Source organism: Hypanus sabinus, chromosome 28 (genome assembly GCF_030144855.1).
Source record: "Hypanus sabinus isolate sHypSab1 chromosome 28, sHypSab1.hap1, whole genome shotgun sequence".
Classification (NCBI taxonomy): Eukaryota; Metazoa; Chordata; class Chondrichthyes; order Myliobatiformes; family Dasyatidae; genus Hypanus; species Hypanus sabinus.
The window spans coordinates 8,127,904-8,144,450 of record NC_082733.1 but is presented as its reverse complement, the minus strand read 5'-3'; the positions used below and the strand labels follow the sequence as shown (position 1 = coordinate 8,144,450).

Genomic DNA, 16,547 nt, shown 5'->3' with positions numbered 1-16,547 from the left:
TGTAGGCTTATCTCTATATAGGAATAGTGCCTCATATTCCACTTGGACAGACTTCAACCTGGCAACCTGAATACTGAATTGCCTAACTTAAGGTAATCAATTCCCCTCTGTTCACTTTCCCTTTTCCTGATCCACCTGCTACCTTTCACCAGTCTTTTCCTCTTCATCTACCCATTATCCACACACTCCTCCCACTGTTTCCCCTTCCCACCTCCCTCCCACAAATCCATTTTCCATCCTTTTATCCATCAGATTCCTGTCAACCCTTTGTCACTTCCCGGTTTCTGGCATTATTGTCACTCTCCTCCTCCCTCATTTGCTTATCACCCTCACCTCCCCACCTCGACCACCTTTCGTTTACTAGCTCTTTCTGTATCTCTTCTCTCCACCTTCTTATACTGACAATCTCCCCTTTTTTCAGTTCAGATGAGAGATCTCAACTCAAAACATCATCTGTCCACTACCTTATGTTGAAGCTCCCTGATGCATGTTCCTCCAGGTTCTAGCATTTGAAATTTATTGTGTCTTCAAATATTTTATCTAAATGGTGAGTGATAGCTAAGTCAAGGTGCAGAGATATCTGGTTATACTAGTACATGATGTGCAAAAGATTAGAAAGTTATTGCTGCAGTTAATACAGAAGGCGAGGAGAATTGAATACAAATGTAGGGTGGCTATACCTCTTGTATAAGGCATTGATGATATCTCATTTGCTGTGCAGAGAATTGGTCTCCTGACTCAAATCTAGAATGGGCTGGTTTCTTTATGAGGAAAAGCTGGACAGGCTAGGTTTGTTAACAAGTGAGAGAAAGCTTGCTGAAACATGGAACATATTCAGGAGTTTTGACAGTGGAAGTGGAGAGGACATTGGAGATGGGGCAGGTTTCACAAGTCTTTGGAACCCTATTCCTCAAAGCAAGTAGAAACAATGTATTTGAATGTATTTCAGGGATTGTATCATGTCTATAGATGATAGGAATGGACAGAGGATTGAGGGAAGGGGGAAAGAGAAGGAACCCTTCTGCTTCCAACAATTACTTTGATCACTGAAAGGGTTTATTCATGCACAAACATCCCTGTTTCCAAACTCAGAAGGCTGGCTGGTTCTTGAAGCTAATACATGATGTTATTCCCTAAACTTTACAGGAGAGGAGATCGTTACAACAGTCAAGGAGATGGAAAGAAGAATCGTGCTGGTAGTCGCAGAGAGGATCCTGGGTATAATCGGTATCCAAAACCATATGGTGATTCCCGAAGACCAAGTTCTCAACAAAGAAATGAACTTCATGGAAATAGTGAGCGGAGAGAAATCCGGGATCGAGATGACCGTCGAACAGTAACAATTGAGGATCGTTCAGGAGGCACCAGGGGTCATAACCATCTGGAAAAGATGTCACCATCAAGAAACTTTCCTGATAGAGATAGGATGGGTGACCATGGGGTCCACCATGGTCGACCAAACCAAAATTCTTCTAGACCCAATGATTGGAAGTCAAGTAGTGGTATGGGCTCTACCAAACGTGAATTAAGGTAATGTTGCAATTCTTTGCATTGTTTCTTTGGGTTGTGCACATAATAGTTTCCTTTTTCACAAATGTAGAATAACTTTGGCTCATTTTGAGATTTTTAAAAACTTGTCATTTCAAAAAGGAATTGCAAATTCTGAGAATAAAAAAATAATTTCCCATGGATGATTAGTCATATTTATTTTTATCAGTAACCAAAAAGTTTAAATACATGTAGATGTGACTGACTAGCCATTTGCTTTTATTTATGCGTTTACTTTAGTCAGTGAGGTTGCTGCAGTGAGAATTTATCTTTTGAATTAGAGTTCAGAATGATGAATTTCATTGGGACTCATATATTCAGTTCAAAATGATGTTACTTGGGATCATTATCTTCCTAGTTTGAGAAAACAAAACTGGTTTAAGAATGAAAAGTTTGGATTTCAATCTGCTGTCATTGTCATCTTGGTTCTTTTGCATTCCTTTGAAAAATGATCAATTTAATGCTGCATTCTTTTCCATTAGTCTTAATAAGACTCAAATCACACTTTCTCCAAAACGCAGATTACGATTGATAGATTTTTGAATTAGTTGAATTAGACTTTGTTCTGAACTATTATTCCTTACCTGTTAGGTGGTTTTGAACATTTTGAGGACTGTTGGCTGTTTTGCTGTTAAATTTAACTTGTCATTTAGAAATCAAGGGAAAATGTTAACTGATTTTTGACATTGAAGGAATTCAAGAGAGAGAGAGCGAATACGGCCAGAGAGGTCTGGACCCAATGTGCGAAGTGGCCCACCGAGTGGTCACGGCAGTATGACTGGTTACAGTAGCCGAGATGGAGGACGGCCTGCTATTGGTGACAGAAGTAATAATCCTCAGGTAGAGAACAATTAATTAGACTTGATAATGCATGTGGAGCAGTTTTGTTCCATATAATTTTCTTAAATTTTAAATTGGTGTCTTCAAATAAGGCTTCCATTTGAGATGGTTGTTCTATAGAAAATAGATCCCACATTGTCTATGTAATGTAATTACTGGGAGAGGTGGTAAATATCACACTCAGTTTTCCACCAGTAGAATTTTAAATGGTATAATTTTGTGGTGATGCAAAAGAATTGCAATTAATTAATTTTAAATTATATTGTTGCATTCATATTTATGAAATCTCACTTCCCAGGCATCTCATTATCATGAAAACAGACATGTGGTGATAGAACGCCATGGCCGAGATGCAGGAGGACCAAGAAACAGTTGGCATTCTGGGCCCAGTTCTCAAGGCAGTGGATATCAAGAGGTGCGGCGAATGAGTGATGGTCGTGGTCCTGGCATGATGCCACCATCCAGGTACTAAAGTTGCATTCTGTCAGCTACTCTGGTTGCCAGTAACTTGGAACATGTATTGTAAATAATCTAATATTATGTATGGTATTGCATTTTTGACTGGTTTTATATTAAACACTTGCTCTTTCTGACAACCTATTTGAATTAAGTGTATTACTAGTGTTGATTTTTTTTTGGGTAGGTACTTTTGTGATCCCTAATAGCTATAAATACTGAAAGAGTTGTTCATAAATGAATATAAATTCAACATCAAAGAAGACAAATCTGGGAAGATAGTTTGTTAAATCATTCAGTTAAATGTTAAGGAGATGATAATTGTATCTATATCAGTTAAAATTACATTAAACTTGTGTTTTACTGTATTAAAAATTCTTGTTTCCAGTCCATTAAAACCATTCTCAACTAATAGTGTGTATTGTTTCCATTTTTATGTCTTTTTGCTTGCGTAATATGAAAGTAGTTGTGCTGAACAAGAGCGTGTATATTGTGCCATATAGTAGTCTGAAAACATACAGTTGTACTTATTTATAGGAGGCTATAATTGTTCTCTTCATGCATTGACAGCTGTATTACACAATACATCTTGGAAGAGATAGGCTAAGAAAATGATTTTACACTGATTTTCTGTTTCCTGTTTATGATTAATACTACTGTCCTCTCCTTACATTTCTTAGATTTTGTAGGCTGTAATTTGTAAGTTGTTTCATTCCACCATATCTCTTCACTCCTGATTAATTTTTTTGTTTGGGACTATCACTAACCACAACTGGTGTCTTTTACCTTGTTCAGACACAAAAGACTGTGGAAATATTCCAGTAAAATCATCCCCTAATTTCTCCTTCACTTTGCACCCTTCCCAGCCTAACTACAACCACTGTGGTTGTAGTTGGGCTGCACTCTCCTCTGGACCACCCTTCTCACAAAGATTATCTGAAATGATTTTGGTACTTACTACCAAAATGTGACCTTTTTTGTTTTCCCCAAGACTGTATTCTTGACTACCTTTTTTTTCTCAAGTGCTACTCAAGGGTTTGACCAAGGTTCTTCAACATGGCAGAAGGATTAAAGACAATGGAATATACTAAGATAAGGGCAAATAAAATTAATTTAGTACTGATAAGAGAAGTGTAAAGGTTGATGTGACTAGAAGAAAATTTCAGTGGTACTCTGTAGGGCTTGGAACTAATTCTGTAACTTGAGATATTATCAATAATACCAGAGTGATTTTTTTTTAAAGAAGCCATAATTTAAAGTTGCATTTGAATTTTTTAAAATGTATTGTTATTCACAGGGAAGGCAGTAGTATACAGCATCAGTAAACTAAGTCAGGTTGGCTTAGTTCTCTTACGATAATGAGAGGGATTTGTTCTATAGGGAATCCATTTTATTAGGGCAAATGACAACAAAAACTAAGAAATGTAGAGGAACATAAGGTAATTGGAATGCACATTGACAGATCCCTGAAGATGGTAGTGTAAGTGGATATAGTTGAGTATGCAATATTTGTAATGTGCCTTGGCAATAAAGCAATGCGTTGCAGTCCTTTATCAGGGACCTTTCCTCAATGTCTGAAGTGGGGACTGAATGGAAATGGGCAACTCCTCCCAAAAAAGGTGAAGCTATTCATGCCTGTGTATGGCAAGATAGGGACACTACTTAGACCTGATGTGTAACAAATAACAATGGTACCACAGAAATGGCACAGAAATGACCATCTTCAGCCAGAGAAAACCGAATAACAACCTGAGTGTTCAGTGGCGTTGAGTCTCACCTTCAGTATTTTTGATGGCCTTTGTTGACCATAAATTTAACTGAATGAGCAATAACACCTGTAGCATAAGTGGTTTGAAGGCATAACCTTTCCATTGTATATGGGGCATGTCTGGAATACTTTGGAATACCATTGTGTGCTTTAATGAATACAGCTCCAATAACATTCAAGCTATGCCTCAGCTTCAGGCTCCCCTCCAAACCATATACGTTCTGACTTGGGAAATATTTTGCTGCTTCTTCATTATTGCTTGCTGAACCCTGGAATGTCCTACTCAGTAACCATAATAAGACTACCATCATATGATGGTGTGCTGCAGTTGTCTGCTCAGTGGTAGCAACTGACAGTGATCAGAATCATTATTAACATGTTTTGAAATTTTGGTTGCAGCAATACAGTGCAATGCATAAAAATATAATAAGCATATAAAAAAACAAAGAGAGCAAAATAGTGAGATCGTGTTCATGAGTTTGTGGACCATTCAGAAATCTGATGGTGAAGGGGAAGAAGCTGTAACTAAAACATCGAGTGTGCATCTGCAGGCTCCTGCACTTCCTCTCTGATGATAGTAATGAGAAGAGGACATGCCCTCTGTGGTCCTTCATAAAATAGGCCTAAGTCAGCATGGTTTCCTTAAGAAAAATCTAATCTGAGGAATCTTTTGAAATTGTGGAAATAACAAACAGGATAGACAAAGGAGAATCAGTGGATGTAGTGTATTTCAAATTTCAGAAGGCCTTTTACAACGTGCCACATATAAGGTTGCTTAGAGGATTAGCTGATTGGCAGGAGGCATAGAGTGCAAATAAAGGTAGCCTTTTCTGATTGGCTGCTGAGAAGTATTGGCGTTCTGCAGGGGTTGTTGTTGGGACTACTTTTTACATTAATGATTTGGATGCTAGAATTGATGGCTTTGAACCCAGTTTTTCAGAGGATAACAGAGAAGGGTGGAGGGGCTGGTAATGTTGAGGAAGCAGGGAGGCTATAGAAGGACTTAGAAACATTAGGAAAGGGGGAAGAAATGGTAGATGGAATATAATGTCAGGAAGTGTATGGTCATGTATTCTGGGCAGAAGGAACAAAATTGCAGACTGTTTTATAAATGGGCGTAAAATTTAAAAATCTGAGGTACAGAGAGACTTGAGAATCCTCATGTAAGATTTCGTGAAGGTCAATTTGCAGGTTGAGTCAGTGGCGAGGAAAGTAAATGTTAGCATTCATTTTGAGAGACCTAGAGTGGGGATGTAATGGTGAGGCTTCACCTGGAGTATCGTGACTGGCTTATGTCCTCTTATCTAAGAAGAGATGTGCTGACATTGGAGAGGGTTCAGAGGAGTTTCACAAGAGTGATTCTGGGAATGAAAGGGTTATCATATGAAGAATGATGGCTTTGAGCCTGTACTTGCTGGAATTTAGAGGAATGTGGAGAGGATATTTCCTATAGTAGTGAACCTAGGTCTAAAGGGCACAGCTTCAGAACAGAGGGATGTCTATTTAGAATGGAAATGAGGCAGAATTTCTGTAGCCAGAGGGTGGTGAATCTGGAATTCGTTGCCACAGGTGGAGGTAAAGCCTAGATCACTGGGTGAGGTTAATAGGTTCTTGATTAGTCAGAGCCTGAAAGGCTCTAGGGAGAAGGCTGAAGAATGGGGTTGAGAAGGAAAATGGATCAGCCTTGATGAAGTGACGGAGCAGATTCGATGGGCCAAATGGCCTGACTACTATCTCTTATGGTCTACAGGGATTGTCAAAAGGTGGATGCCATCATCTCGAGGCATTGCCTTTTTGAAGTTCTTCTTGATGTTAGGCAGGCTACTTTGAAAACTGCAACACAGCACTGGCCCTCTGGCCCACTGTTGTTCTGACTAATCTACTCTGAGATCAAATCTATCCCATTCCTCCTACATAGCCCTCCATTTTTCTATATTCCATGTATCATCTGAGAGTTTCTTAAATGCCCCTAATGTATTCATCATTGCTACACCCTGCCAGGGCATTCTATGCATTCAACACCTGTAAAAAAAAATCAATTACCGCAGACATTCTTTCCTTAAAATTATGAAATTATTTATTGGCCATTTCCACCCTGGGAAAAAGTCTGGTTATCCACTTAATCTATGCCACTCATTGTCTTGCACATCTGTATTATGTCACCTGCCATCCTTCGCTTCAAAGAGAAAACTCCTTGCTCACTCAACCGATCCTTATAAGACATGCTCTTTGGTTCAGGCATCATCCTGGTATATCTCCTCTGCACCCTCTCTAAAGTTTCCATTTCCCTTCCTATAGTAAGGCCACCAGAACTGAACACAATATGCCAAATGTGGTCTAAATAGGGTTTTATAGAGTTGGAACATTACCTCACAGTCCTTGAACTCAAGTGCCCATGATCAATCTGGCTGAGTCTACACCCTCTGCAGCTTTTTTCCAGTCCTGTGCATTACCAGGTCATAATCTTCTCCATTGTGCCTATGTAGAAATTTGCTAGAGTCATTAGTGACATACCAAATCTCCTCAAACTCCTTTGGCAAGCTGCCTTCCTTCATAATTGCATCAATGTATTGGGCCAAGGATAGATCCTCTGAGATGTTGATACCCAGGGCTTGAAGCTGCTGAACCTTTCCACTGCTGACCTCTCGATGAGACGGATGTGTTCTCCTGCTTCCCCCTTCCTAAAGTCCAAAATAAATTCCTTGATGCTGTCGTGCCAGTGACAGCTACATGCTGCAAATGAAATAATTACTGGTTTAACACTAGTTTGGCCACAGATGGTAACCACCTTTACCGGAAAGTTATTTTAATATTTCATTATCTGGGCATCACTGGCAAGAATGGGCATTTATTGACCATGCCTCTTGCCTTGTGAAAGTGGTGGTGAGTCACTGCTTTGAACTGTTACTGTCCTGGTTGAAGGTACTGTTGGGGAAGGTGTTCCAGTTTAGACCTGGCGACAATCAGTGTGTTTACCTGTTAGGTTAGATTGCAACTAGAAGGATGCCAGCCCTTGTGGTGGATGGTGTAGATTTGGCGGATAGTCGGCTGAGTATTACTGATGGTGAACAACGTTGTCGTTATGTGCTGGCGGGGGAAGAAATGCATGCTGCTATTAGACTGGGCTTAAGAGAAGTTCAGATGATTTCTCTGGACTAGAATACTCATGACGAAAGAAGGTTAAAGGCAGAGATTTAATCAAGGTTTATAAAATTGAAGCTAAGAATTATAAAGCAATAGAACACTACAGCACAAAACAGGCCATTTGGTCCATCTAGTCCATGCTGAACTATTAACCTGCCTTGTCCTATCTACCTGCACCTGAAACACAGCCCTCCATACCCTCCCATCCATGTACCTATCCAAATTTCTCTTAACATCATACAACTTCAACATAACATCCCAAATCCTGTACTCAATACTCAAGTTCTAGTCTCACCAACTTATCCAGTAGGAGTTAAATGAAAGCAAACATACCCCAAATAATTTTGTATATCTCTATCAAATCTCCCCTTATTCTTCTACACTCTAGGGAATAAAGTCTTAACCTATTCAACCTTTCCCTATAACTCAGGTCCTCAAGTCCTGGCAACATCCTTGTAAATTTCCTCTGCACTCTTTCAATCTACTTGACATCTTGTAGGTAGGTAACCAAAACTTCACATAATTCTCCAAATTAGGCATCACTAGCATCTTATACAACTTCAACAGAACCCAACTCCTTTACTCAGTATTGTGATTTCATGAAAGCCAATGTGCCAAAAGCTTTCTTTCCAACCCTATTTACCTCTGGTGTATTTTCTTTCTGTTTGTCCTTTGCAGAGCTGAGTACCTAAGGGCCTTATAGGTAAGGTAATTGTAATTGAGATTGGAGATAGCTGGTGGGGGTACCAAAAGAAGTGACGGAAGCAAAGATGTCAGCAAAGCAAAGTATCTGGGTGAACTCCTGAAGTGTAGAGAAAGAAGGTGGAAGTCCTGATGAAGGGTCTCAGCCCGAAACATCAACATTTCTTCTCCCTATGGATGCTGCCTGGGCTGCTGCATTCCAGCATTTTGTATGTGTTGGTTGAAGGTGGTTATTAGTTCAGCTGACATGGATATTTGAGCCAAATAGTTGCTACTGCTGCACATTTCTGATTTTTTTTTCCAGGAATCTGTCAAGAGTCTGTATCTCTATGTTTGCTAGAAACAGTTGCACAGTGCAAATGAATTAAAAACCATAAAGGCAGCAAAAAGTCCAGGTCCTGGTCTTCATTGGCCAGGTGAGAATTTATTGCCCTTGTATGTACACTATATACAACCTTGAGATTCATCTACTTAGAGGCAGTTACAAGAAGGGAACCCAATAGAACCAATTCAAAACAAAGAGATTGTCAAACAGCCAGTATGCTGGGGGGGGGGGGGGGGGGGGAACAAATAGTGCAAATGATAAAAGTAAGCAACTAACATTCAGAACTTAAGTTCACAAAAGCAAGTCCTCAGCCACAAAGCACCTCCCCTCCCTGCTGGTAGTAATGAGGGCATGTCCTGCTCAGCCTGTGACAACAGCCTGATGGACTGGCTGTTATTGTTTCCTCTTATGTACAGCTGGCTGTCTCTATTTCCTTTTTACTGTTTCCTTCATATTTAGAATATGGTGCCTGTCCAATTGAAGTGGATGACATTATTCAAATTAGTTCTCCATAAAGCAGTTATACTAAAGAGAATTACATTTGTAAACTGTGTGAATATGTTCTTCCCACAGGATGGGAACCGACCATTCAGTTGGCTCAGGCCTATTACACCAATCATAATTGATTTTGTCAACCAAACTCTATTGGTATCAGAGATTAACATCCTTTCACTCTCTATGTAAAAGCCTTTCTAATCTTTCTGAAAACTCAGTAATACTTGAAACCATGGTGCCCCACACAGTTTGTGAAAATGCTTTCTCACTAACTTGCTAGTTCCTCTTTCTTCAAATGAATCACCTGTCAATGAATGGAGCCTGGTACGTATAATTTTTCTTTATAATTTAACCCTTGTCCAGGCATAATTCTGGTAAGCCTGATGGCTGTCTTCCTGAGGTCAATATATTATTCTCAAGGAGAATATAACAAATTGCTTACATTGCTGCATTTTACTATTATTCTCTCTTGATGACCAACATTACATTGCTTCCTTTTTTAATCGCTCTAATATTATAATCTATGCATATATCTCTAAACTTGTTTCTTCTACCTTTTCATCACAAATTTTGATGAGACAGATAAAGCCTTGCTTGTGTAATTTACTATCATGCATGTGATATTTATCTGATAAAAGGACACGTAGCTTGACATCTGAAGCTTCAAACCAAAGCATTCAATTTAAATAACTACCAGTTATGTCAGAAGTATGATGCTTTTGCTTTTCAAAGGTTGTCAGTGGTGCTATCAATATATCTTCTTGTTTCTGCCACACAATAATTGGGATCTCATGATTGCTTGGTATTACATTTATTCACTATCTAAAGTATTGAGATTTACATGTATGGCAACATAATTTAGAAGTGAAAGTCTTGCACATGGTACCAAGGCCCAAGTGATTTATTTTTCTTTTCAGGTTGTTTACACGCTAACATTGATTTCATTTTCAAAAACCTTTTACAAATATTATGTTGCTAAGTTCCTTCTTAGTATGTTTTGCCCATTTTCAGATAAAGTATCTTGAGATTTTAGCCATTGCTGGCTTCAAAGGTTTCTTACTATTTTCTTTTATTGCCCTCTGTAGTCCTGTAGCAAACAGAATTGTGCAGATCACGAACAACACAATACAAGGAGGCAATGTTTCAGGCTCCAAAGGACTGCATGGATCAGGAGATGCTCGCTTTAAGCCATTCAAAGGGGGTGCTCCACGAAGACTCTAATCCACATTGTTTGCAGTAGATTAATTTTTTTGTTTCTAGATGTACCTGTATTTGTAGTTATATTCAATCAGTTCAACCTATGTTTTCCCTGTGCCACAGACATTATTACGTCTGTTTTTTAGCACATTGTTTTACCACTGACCTTTTTGCTGTTGGTTTTATTCATGTAGCAGTACAGCCATTGAACATGAAGAAAAGCCACTTTTGTTTTCAGTCTGATTTGTGTAAGTGTCTTGCTTTGGAAGAGAGCATGGCAGTGGAACCCCAATTATCTGTTAGTATAGAGATTGGGTAGGGAATTCCCTCTCCATAGATAATGGAACTTGGATGTCTGTGCTCAGTGAGCCTTAGGTTTGGTGTATCCTCTGGATGTTACTAGCACCATGTCATTACAGTCAAAAATGGAGCAATTCTTGATTATTGGCAGCCTTGACTCCATTCATATACTGAACTAATTCAAGAATGTTTAAAAGATTAATTTGTAAACTGTTAATTGCTATCCTGTGAATAATTGAAAAATGCATAAAGAAAGGACAGACAGATAACTGAGACTCCACTGTATGGTTAATTATTCAAAGCTTCTTAGAAGACAATTGTGCAATTCACTTATCTGTAGTAATGCAGTTAACCTTCTACATTAATAAACAGGACACAGGGAGGGGCAGCAGGCTCCACCATTTTGCAAAATAGCATATTTATTGACAATTAATTTTCTACATTTACCAGCCACAGTTTAGAATATTAATAACTTTTCTCAAAGGATTGTTCTTTACAAGTGTATAAATGTGGCACCAATGCTGGGAAGATGTATTCTTGGATTTTGGAATAAATCTTCATGACATTGTTATTTGAAGTTAAGTCACTTTTTTTATTTCCATCTCCTGCTTTGTTAAAATATTTTGATTCATCGACACTGAATTATTAATGTATGTATGATCAAATAAATAGTTTTAGTCAGGTTTACTTGAAATGATATTATGCACCTGTTATTTTAAGTACTTCTCTGGAGATAGTAAGTTCCCTGAAATTCATACTGGACAGTGATTTTAAAGGCATTCTGCATCTTACAGAGGAACAGAGAAGAAATACTTCAAATGATTTCTCAACTTTGATACTCTTGATGCCATTCCATGGTAATCCATCCAGTCCAGCCTTGCTCCTACATGATCAACAAGTTAAAGGCTGTGTGCCAACCAAAATAAAAAATCTTGGGTGTAGTTGATATCCTGGCTGATCTCTAAAATTTCACTGGAGGAACTTTAATCTCAAACTCACTACCTTAACCACAACAGAACATGCTAGGACACTGTAACTGTGACCATCTTCAAGACAGGAAACAGCTGAATGTGCTAACTACTGAGGATTCACCCAACTATTTGCCAAGGGAAAGTCAATGCCACCAGCTTTTTCAGCCAGCTTCTTCCAGTAGATAAAGAGCTAGTTCCCAATTCTCAAACTGGATTCCATCCATCTGAAGGCACGAAGAACTTGATCATTACCTTGTGCCAAATCCAAAAAAGATGTGGGTAGCACCACAAACTCTCACTCATATTCTAAACTCCACTAGCAGGATAAATAGATGAATAGTGTCTCTTGCAGACCATATTACCATGGCCAATACCAGATTGTTGGAACTAGCATTCTATTCCATATTCTATTGATGCAAGATGGTGACAGGAACAGATCTAAGTTTGTTCTCAAACCCTTCCTTGAAAAAATTATAACATCCCCACTGATCTACTGTAATCTATTACCCTTTGATGCCCAAATTTTAGAGGGATCATTCAGAATGGCATGCATTTGTGAGGACCATTCAGAAGTTCGTTGTCTTATGTTGGAAGCACTGCATTGCCTCCCAAACTATTCACACAATTTTAATCACATTCCCAAACACAAGACATTCTGCAGATGCAGGAAATCCAAAGCAACACACAAAAACACTGGAGGAGCTCAGCAGGTCAGATCTGTGGAAATGATCAAAAAGTAATGTTACAAGCTAACACCCATCATCAGGACTGGAAAGGAAGGGAGAAGAAGCCAGAATAAGGTGGGGAGTGGGGGGGGGGGCGGAATGAAGTAAGAAGCTGGGAGGTGAGAGGTGGAAAAGGTAAAGGGCTGGAGAAGGAATCTGATGAGAGGAGAAAGGAGATGACACTGGGGGAAGGTGATAGGTGAGAAGAGGAGGTATGGGGGGGGGGCAGAGTGGGGAATGAAATTAGTGAAGGGGGTTAATTACCGGAAGTTGGAGAAGTAAATGTCATGCCATAAGTATGGAGGCTACCCATACAGCAAACTATTGCTCATCGAGGCAGTAGAGAAGGGATGGACCAACGTGTTGGAATAGGAATGAAGATTGGAAATAAAATGGTTGGTCACTGGGAAATCCTGCTTTTTGCAGATTGAGCTCCAACTCAGTGATTAACACCCATCTCAGCCCTCAAATGGAAATGTCACCCTCCATACCCGACTTCCAAAATTCTGAGAACTAGCTGAAAATTAATGACAGCTCTAACAAAAAAATGGACACCAAATAATACTGTACTTTACATCTCAAAACCACCCATTTCTATTCATGGACATTACCTAAACACTCGCTTGATTTTGATGTACAAATGCAGGTGGTAAAATGTCAAGCAGAAATAGTGTCAATTTAAAATTAAGATAAAGCTGCTACATACTAGGTGTTGTAATGCTCACTGTTGGAGATGGGCATTTGGACACTGGTTGATGCATTTTATCAATTAAGTCCTTTAGGGAAGTGCATGTTGTGATGAATGTGGTTTTGCTGCTCAAAAAAACTGGTAAGTAGGGTTTTTTGTGGGAAAATGCAAGGACATGCACTTAAGTAAGACAAATCAAAGGCAAATTATCTAGAATGGAGGGAGATTTCAAATGAAGTTCAGTGGAAGTTAAGAGGAATCTAAGTGTCCCAGTGCATTAATAACAAAAAGTTACCAGTTGGATTCAACAAGCAACAAAGGTGGCAAACGGCTTTCACCAAGAAAAGGGTGGAGTTCAAGAACGGGGTGGTTTTGCCACAATTGTATAGGGTGTTGCAAATGCACACCTGGAATACTGTGTAAAGTTTTGGTCCCCTTATCTAAATAAGTCCATAAATAATCAGTCCAAAGGAGATTCCCCAGATTAATTCCTCGTATAAGATAGCTTTCCTACCAAGTGAGACTAGGATTCTTTGGGAGTCTGGAAGAATGAGGACTAGCCTTATTCTTAGTGTTGGGGGGGGGGGCTTGGCTGGATAGATGTTGAGATGGTCTCACTAATGGAAGAGACACATAGAAGACAACATTCTCACAGTAATGGGCTGGTCTTTTAAACCTGAGATGCATAGAAACCTTACTTCAGAGGATGGTGAATATCTGGAATTCTTTTCAATTGGTAGTGGAGACCAAATGATTAGATGTATTTTAGGAAGGAAAAGATAAGTTTTAGAAAGGTTGAGAGTTATGGGGAACCAGCACAGAAGATGATTTGAGGCCAGCATAGATCAGCTACAAGACCATAAGACAAAGGAGCAGAATTGCGCCATTTGGCCCATAGAGTCTGCCTCACCATTTCATCATGGCTGATCCATTTCCCTCTTAACCCCATTCTTCTTCCTTCTCCCTGCAACCTTGCATGACTAATCAAGAACCTATCAACCTCCACCTTAAATACACTCAATGATGCGGCCTTCCTAGGAGTTACACAGATTCAACATCCTCTGGCTAAAGAAATTCCTGCTATGCCCTCTGCCCCTAGATTCCCCCACTATAAACATCCTATCTAGACCTTGCAACATTCAATGGGTTTCATGATACCCCATCATTCTTCTAAATTCCAGCGAATAAAGGCCCATAGCCTTCAATCACTCCTTGTATTATATGCCTTTCATTCTCATGAACTCCTGAACCCTCTCTAATGTCAGCAGATCCTTTCTTAAATAAGGGTCCCAAAACTACTTAACAATTTCTCTGAATGAGACCTCACCAGTGTCTTATAAAGCCTCAGTGTTACATCATTGCTTTCATATTCTAGTCCTCTAAAAATGAATGCGAACATTGTATTTGCCTTCCTCACCACTGACTCAACCTTTAGTAAATCCTGCACGAGGACCCAAGTCTCTTTCAACCTCGTTTGAATTTTCTCCCTGTTCAGAAAATAGTTTATTCTTTTATTCCTTCTACCAAAATGCATGACCATACACTGGCACTATTCCAACGGACACTTCTTTGCATGTTCCTCTGATCTGTCCAAGTCCTGTAATTTCTCTGCTTCCTCAACACTACCTGCCCCTCCACCCATCTTCATTTTGCCTGCAAACTTGGCCACAAAGCCATCAATTACGTTGTCCAAAACATTCACATAAGAAGTGGTTGCAACACTGACCCCTGTAGAACACCACTAGTCAGTGTCAGCCAGTGCTCCAACCATGCTAGTATTTTTCCTGTAATCATGGGCTCTTATTAACCAATCTCACATGCTGCACTTTGTCAAAGGCCCTCTGAAAATCCAAATGCACAACATCCACTGATTCTCCTTTGTCTATTGTGCTTATTATTTCCTCAAATAACTCTAACAGGTTGGTAAGGAAATCTTTGGCCTATTTTATCATGTGCCTCTAAGTACCCCAAAACCACATCCTTAACAATGGACCAACATCTTCCCAACCACTGAGGTTGGGCTAACTAGCCTATAATTTCCTTTATTCTGCACCCCTCCCTTCCTGAAGAGTGGAGAGACATAATGCAGTTTTCCAGTCCTCCAGAACCATTTGGTATCTACTGATTCCTGAAAGCAATTACCAATGCCTTTACAATCTCTTCAGCTACCTCTTAGAACCCTGGGGTGTAGCTATCTGGTCCAGAGAGAGAAAAGAAATGGATTAGTCTTCCATCAGAGGAAAAGTCTCAGACCTGAAACATTAACTCCATTTCTCTTTCTGCAGACACTGGCTGACCTGAGTGATTCCACCACTTTCTCTTTATATCAGATTTCCAGCACCAGAATTGCTGTACCTTCTGTCAATGATGTCTGTGTTGACCATTATACAAACCTAAACTATCCCATCCATCCTTGAGTGGTCTATTCCCTTCCCATTCACCTGCCAATATTGTATCTGCTCACCACTTCCCTAGCAGCACAATCTCAGTGCCTACCATTCTGTGTAAAAGTACAATTTCCCCATACAAGGGTGGCATGGTAGTGTAGTGGTTAACACCACACTTTACAATTAGGCAACCCAGGTTCAATTCCCACCACTGCCTGTAAGGAGTTTGTACGTTTCTCCTCATGACTGCTTGGGTTTCTTCTGGATGCTCCGGTTTCCTCCCACAGTCCAAAGACGTAGCAGTCGTTAGGTTAATTGGTCATTGTAAAATGTGCTGTGATTGGTCAAAGATTAAATAGGGCAATTGTTGGGCAGTGTGGTTTTGAGAGCCAGAATATTACATGCTGTATCTCAATGAATTAATTAAATGATTAAGTATTTTTTGCATCTTCCATAAAGCTAAACCTCATAGCGTTTGACATTTCTACCCTGGGAAAACAAGACTCCTGACCATCTACTCTATCTATGCTCATTTTACATGTATTTCCAGATCACCTCTCAGCTTCGAATGCTCCAGAGAAAACAAACCAAAGTTTGTCTTCCAGGCAACATCACTGTGAACAACTTCTACATGCTCTCCAAGAGGCTCTAATTCCTTCCTGTAATGTGGTGATAAGGACTGCAAATAATACTGCAAATGCAGAGTTAACGGGTTTTATACAGCTGCAATATAACTTCCAGACTTTTATAATCTACAACCTCACCACTGAAGGCATTTATACTGTGCACTTTTTTACCACCTTGTAACCCGAGGTAATTTCTAAAGTATGTACGTGTTCGGCACAGCATTGTGGGCCGAAGGGCCTGTATTATGCTGTGGGCTTTCTGTTTCTCTGTTAACTACCTGTGTTTCCAATTTTGGAGAGCTATAAACTTGCACCAGAAGATCCCTCTGTACATCATTGTTGTTAAAATTCCTGCCATCTGCTGTGTACATGTGC

The 16,547-nt window shown here is 39.6% G+C and overlaps 1 protein-coding gene across 2 annotated transcripts in view; it reads left to right on the top strand.

The window, feature by feature from the left end:
• sltm (SAFB-like, transcription modulator) overlaps window positions 1-11,352 on the top strand; it is a 77,656-nt gene extending 66,304 nt beyond the window's left edge. For both annotated transcript variants that reach the window (XM_059952567.1, XM_059952566.1), the window contains exons 18-21: window positions 1,147-1,530; window positions 2,241-2,388; window positions 2,687-2,853; window positions 10,364-11,352. In XM_059952567.1, coding sequence (XP_059808550.1) covers window positions 1,147-1,530; window positions 2,241-2,388; window positions 2,687-2,853; window positions 10,364-10,499 — 835 coding nt within the window. In that variant the 3' untranslated portion in view covers window positions 10,500-11,352. The remainder of the gene's footprint in view (window positions 1-1,146; window positions 1,531-2,240; window positions 2,389-2,686; window positions 2,854-10,363) is intronic.
• Window positions 11,353-16,547: the final 5,195 nt, after the last annotated feature.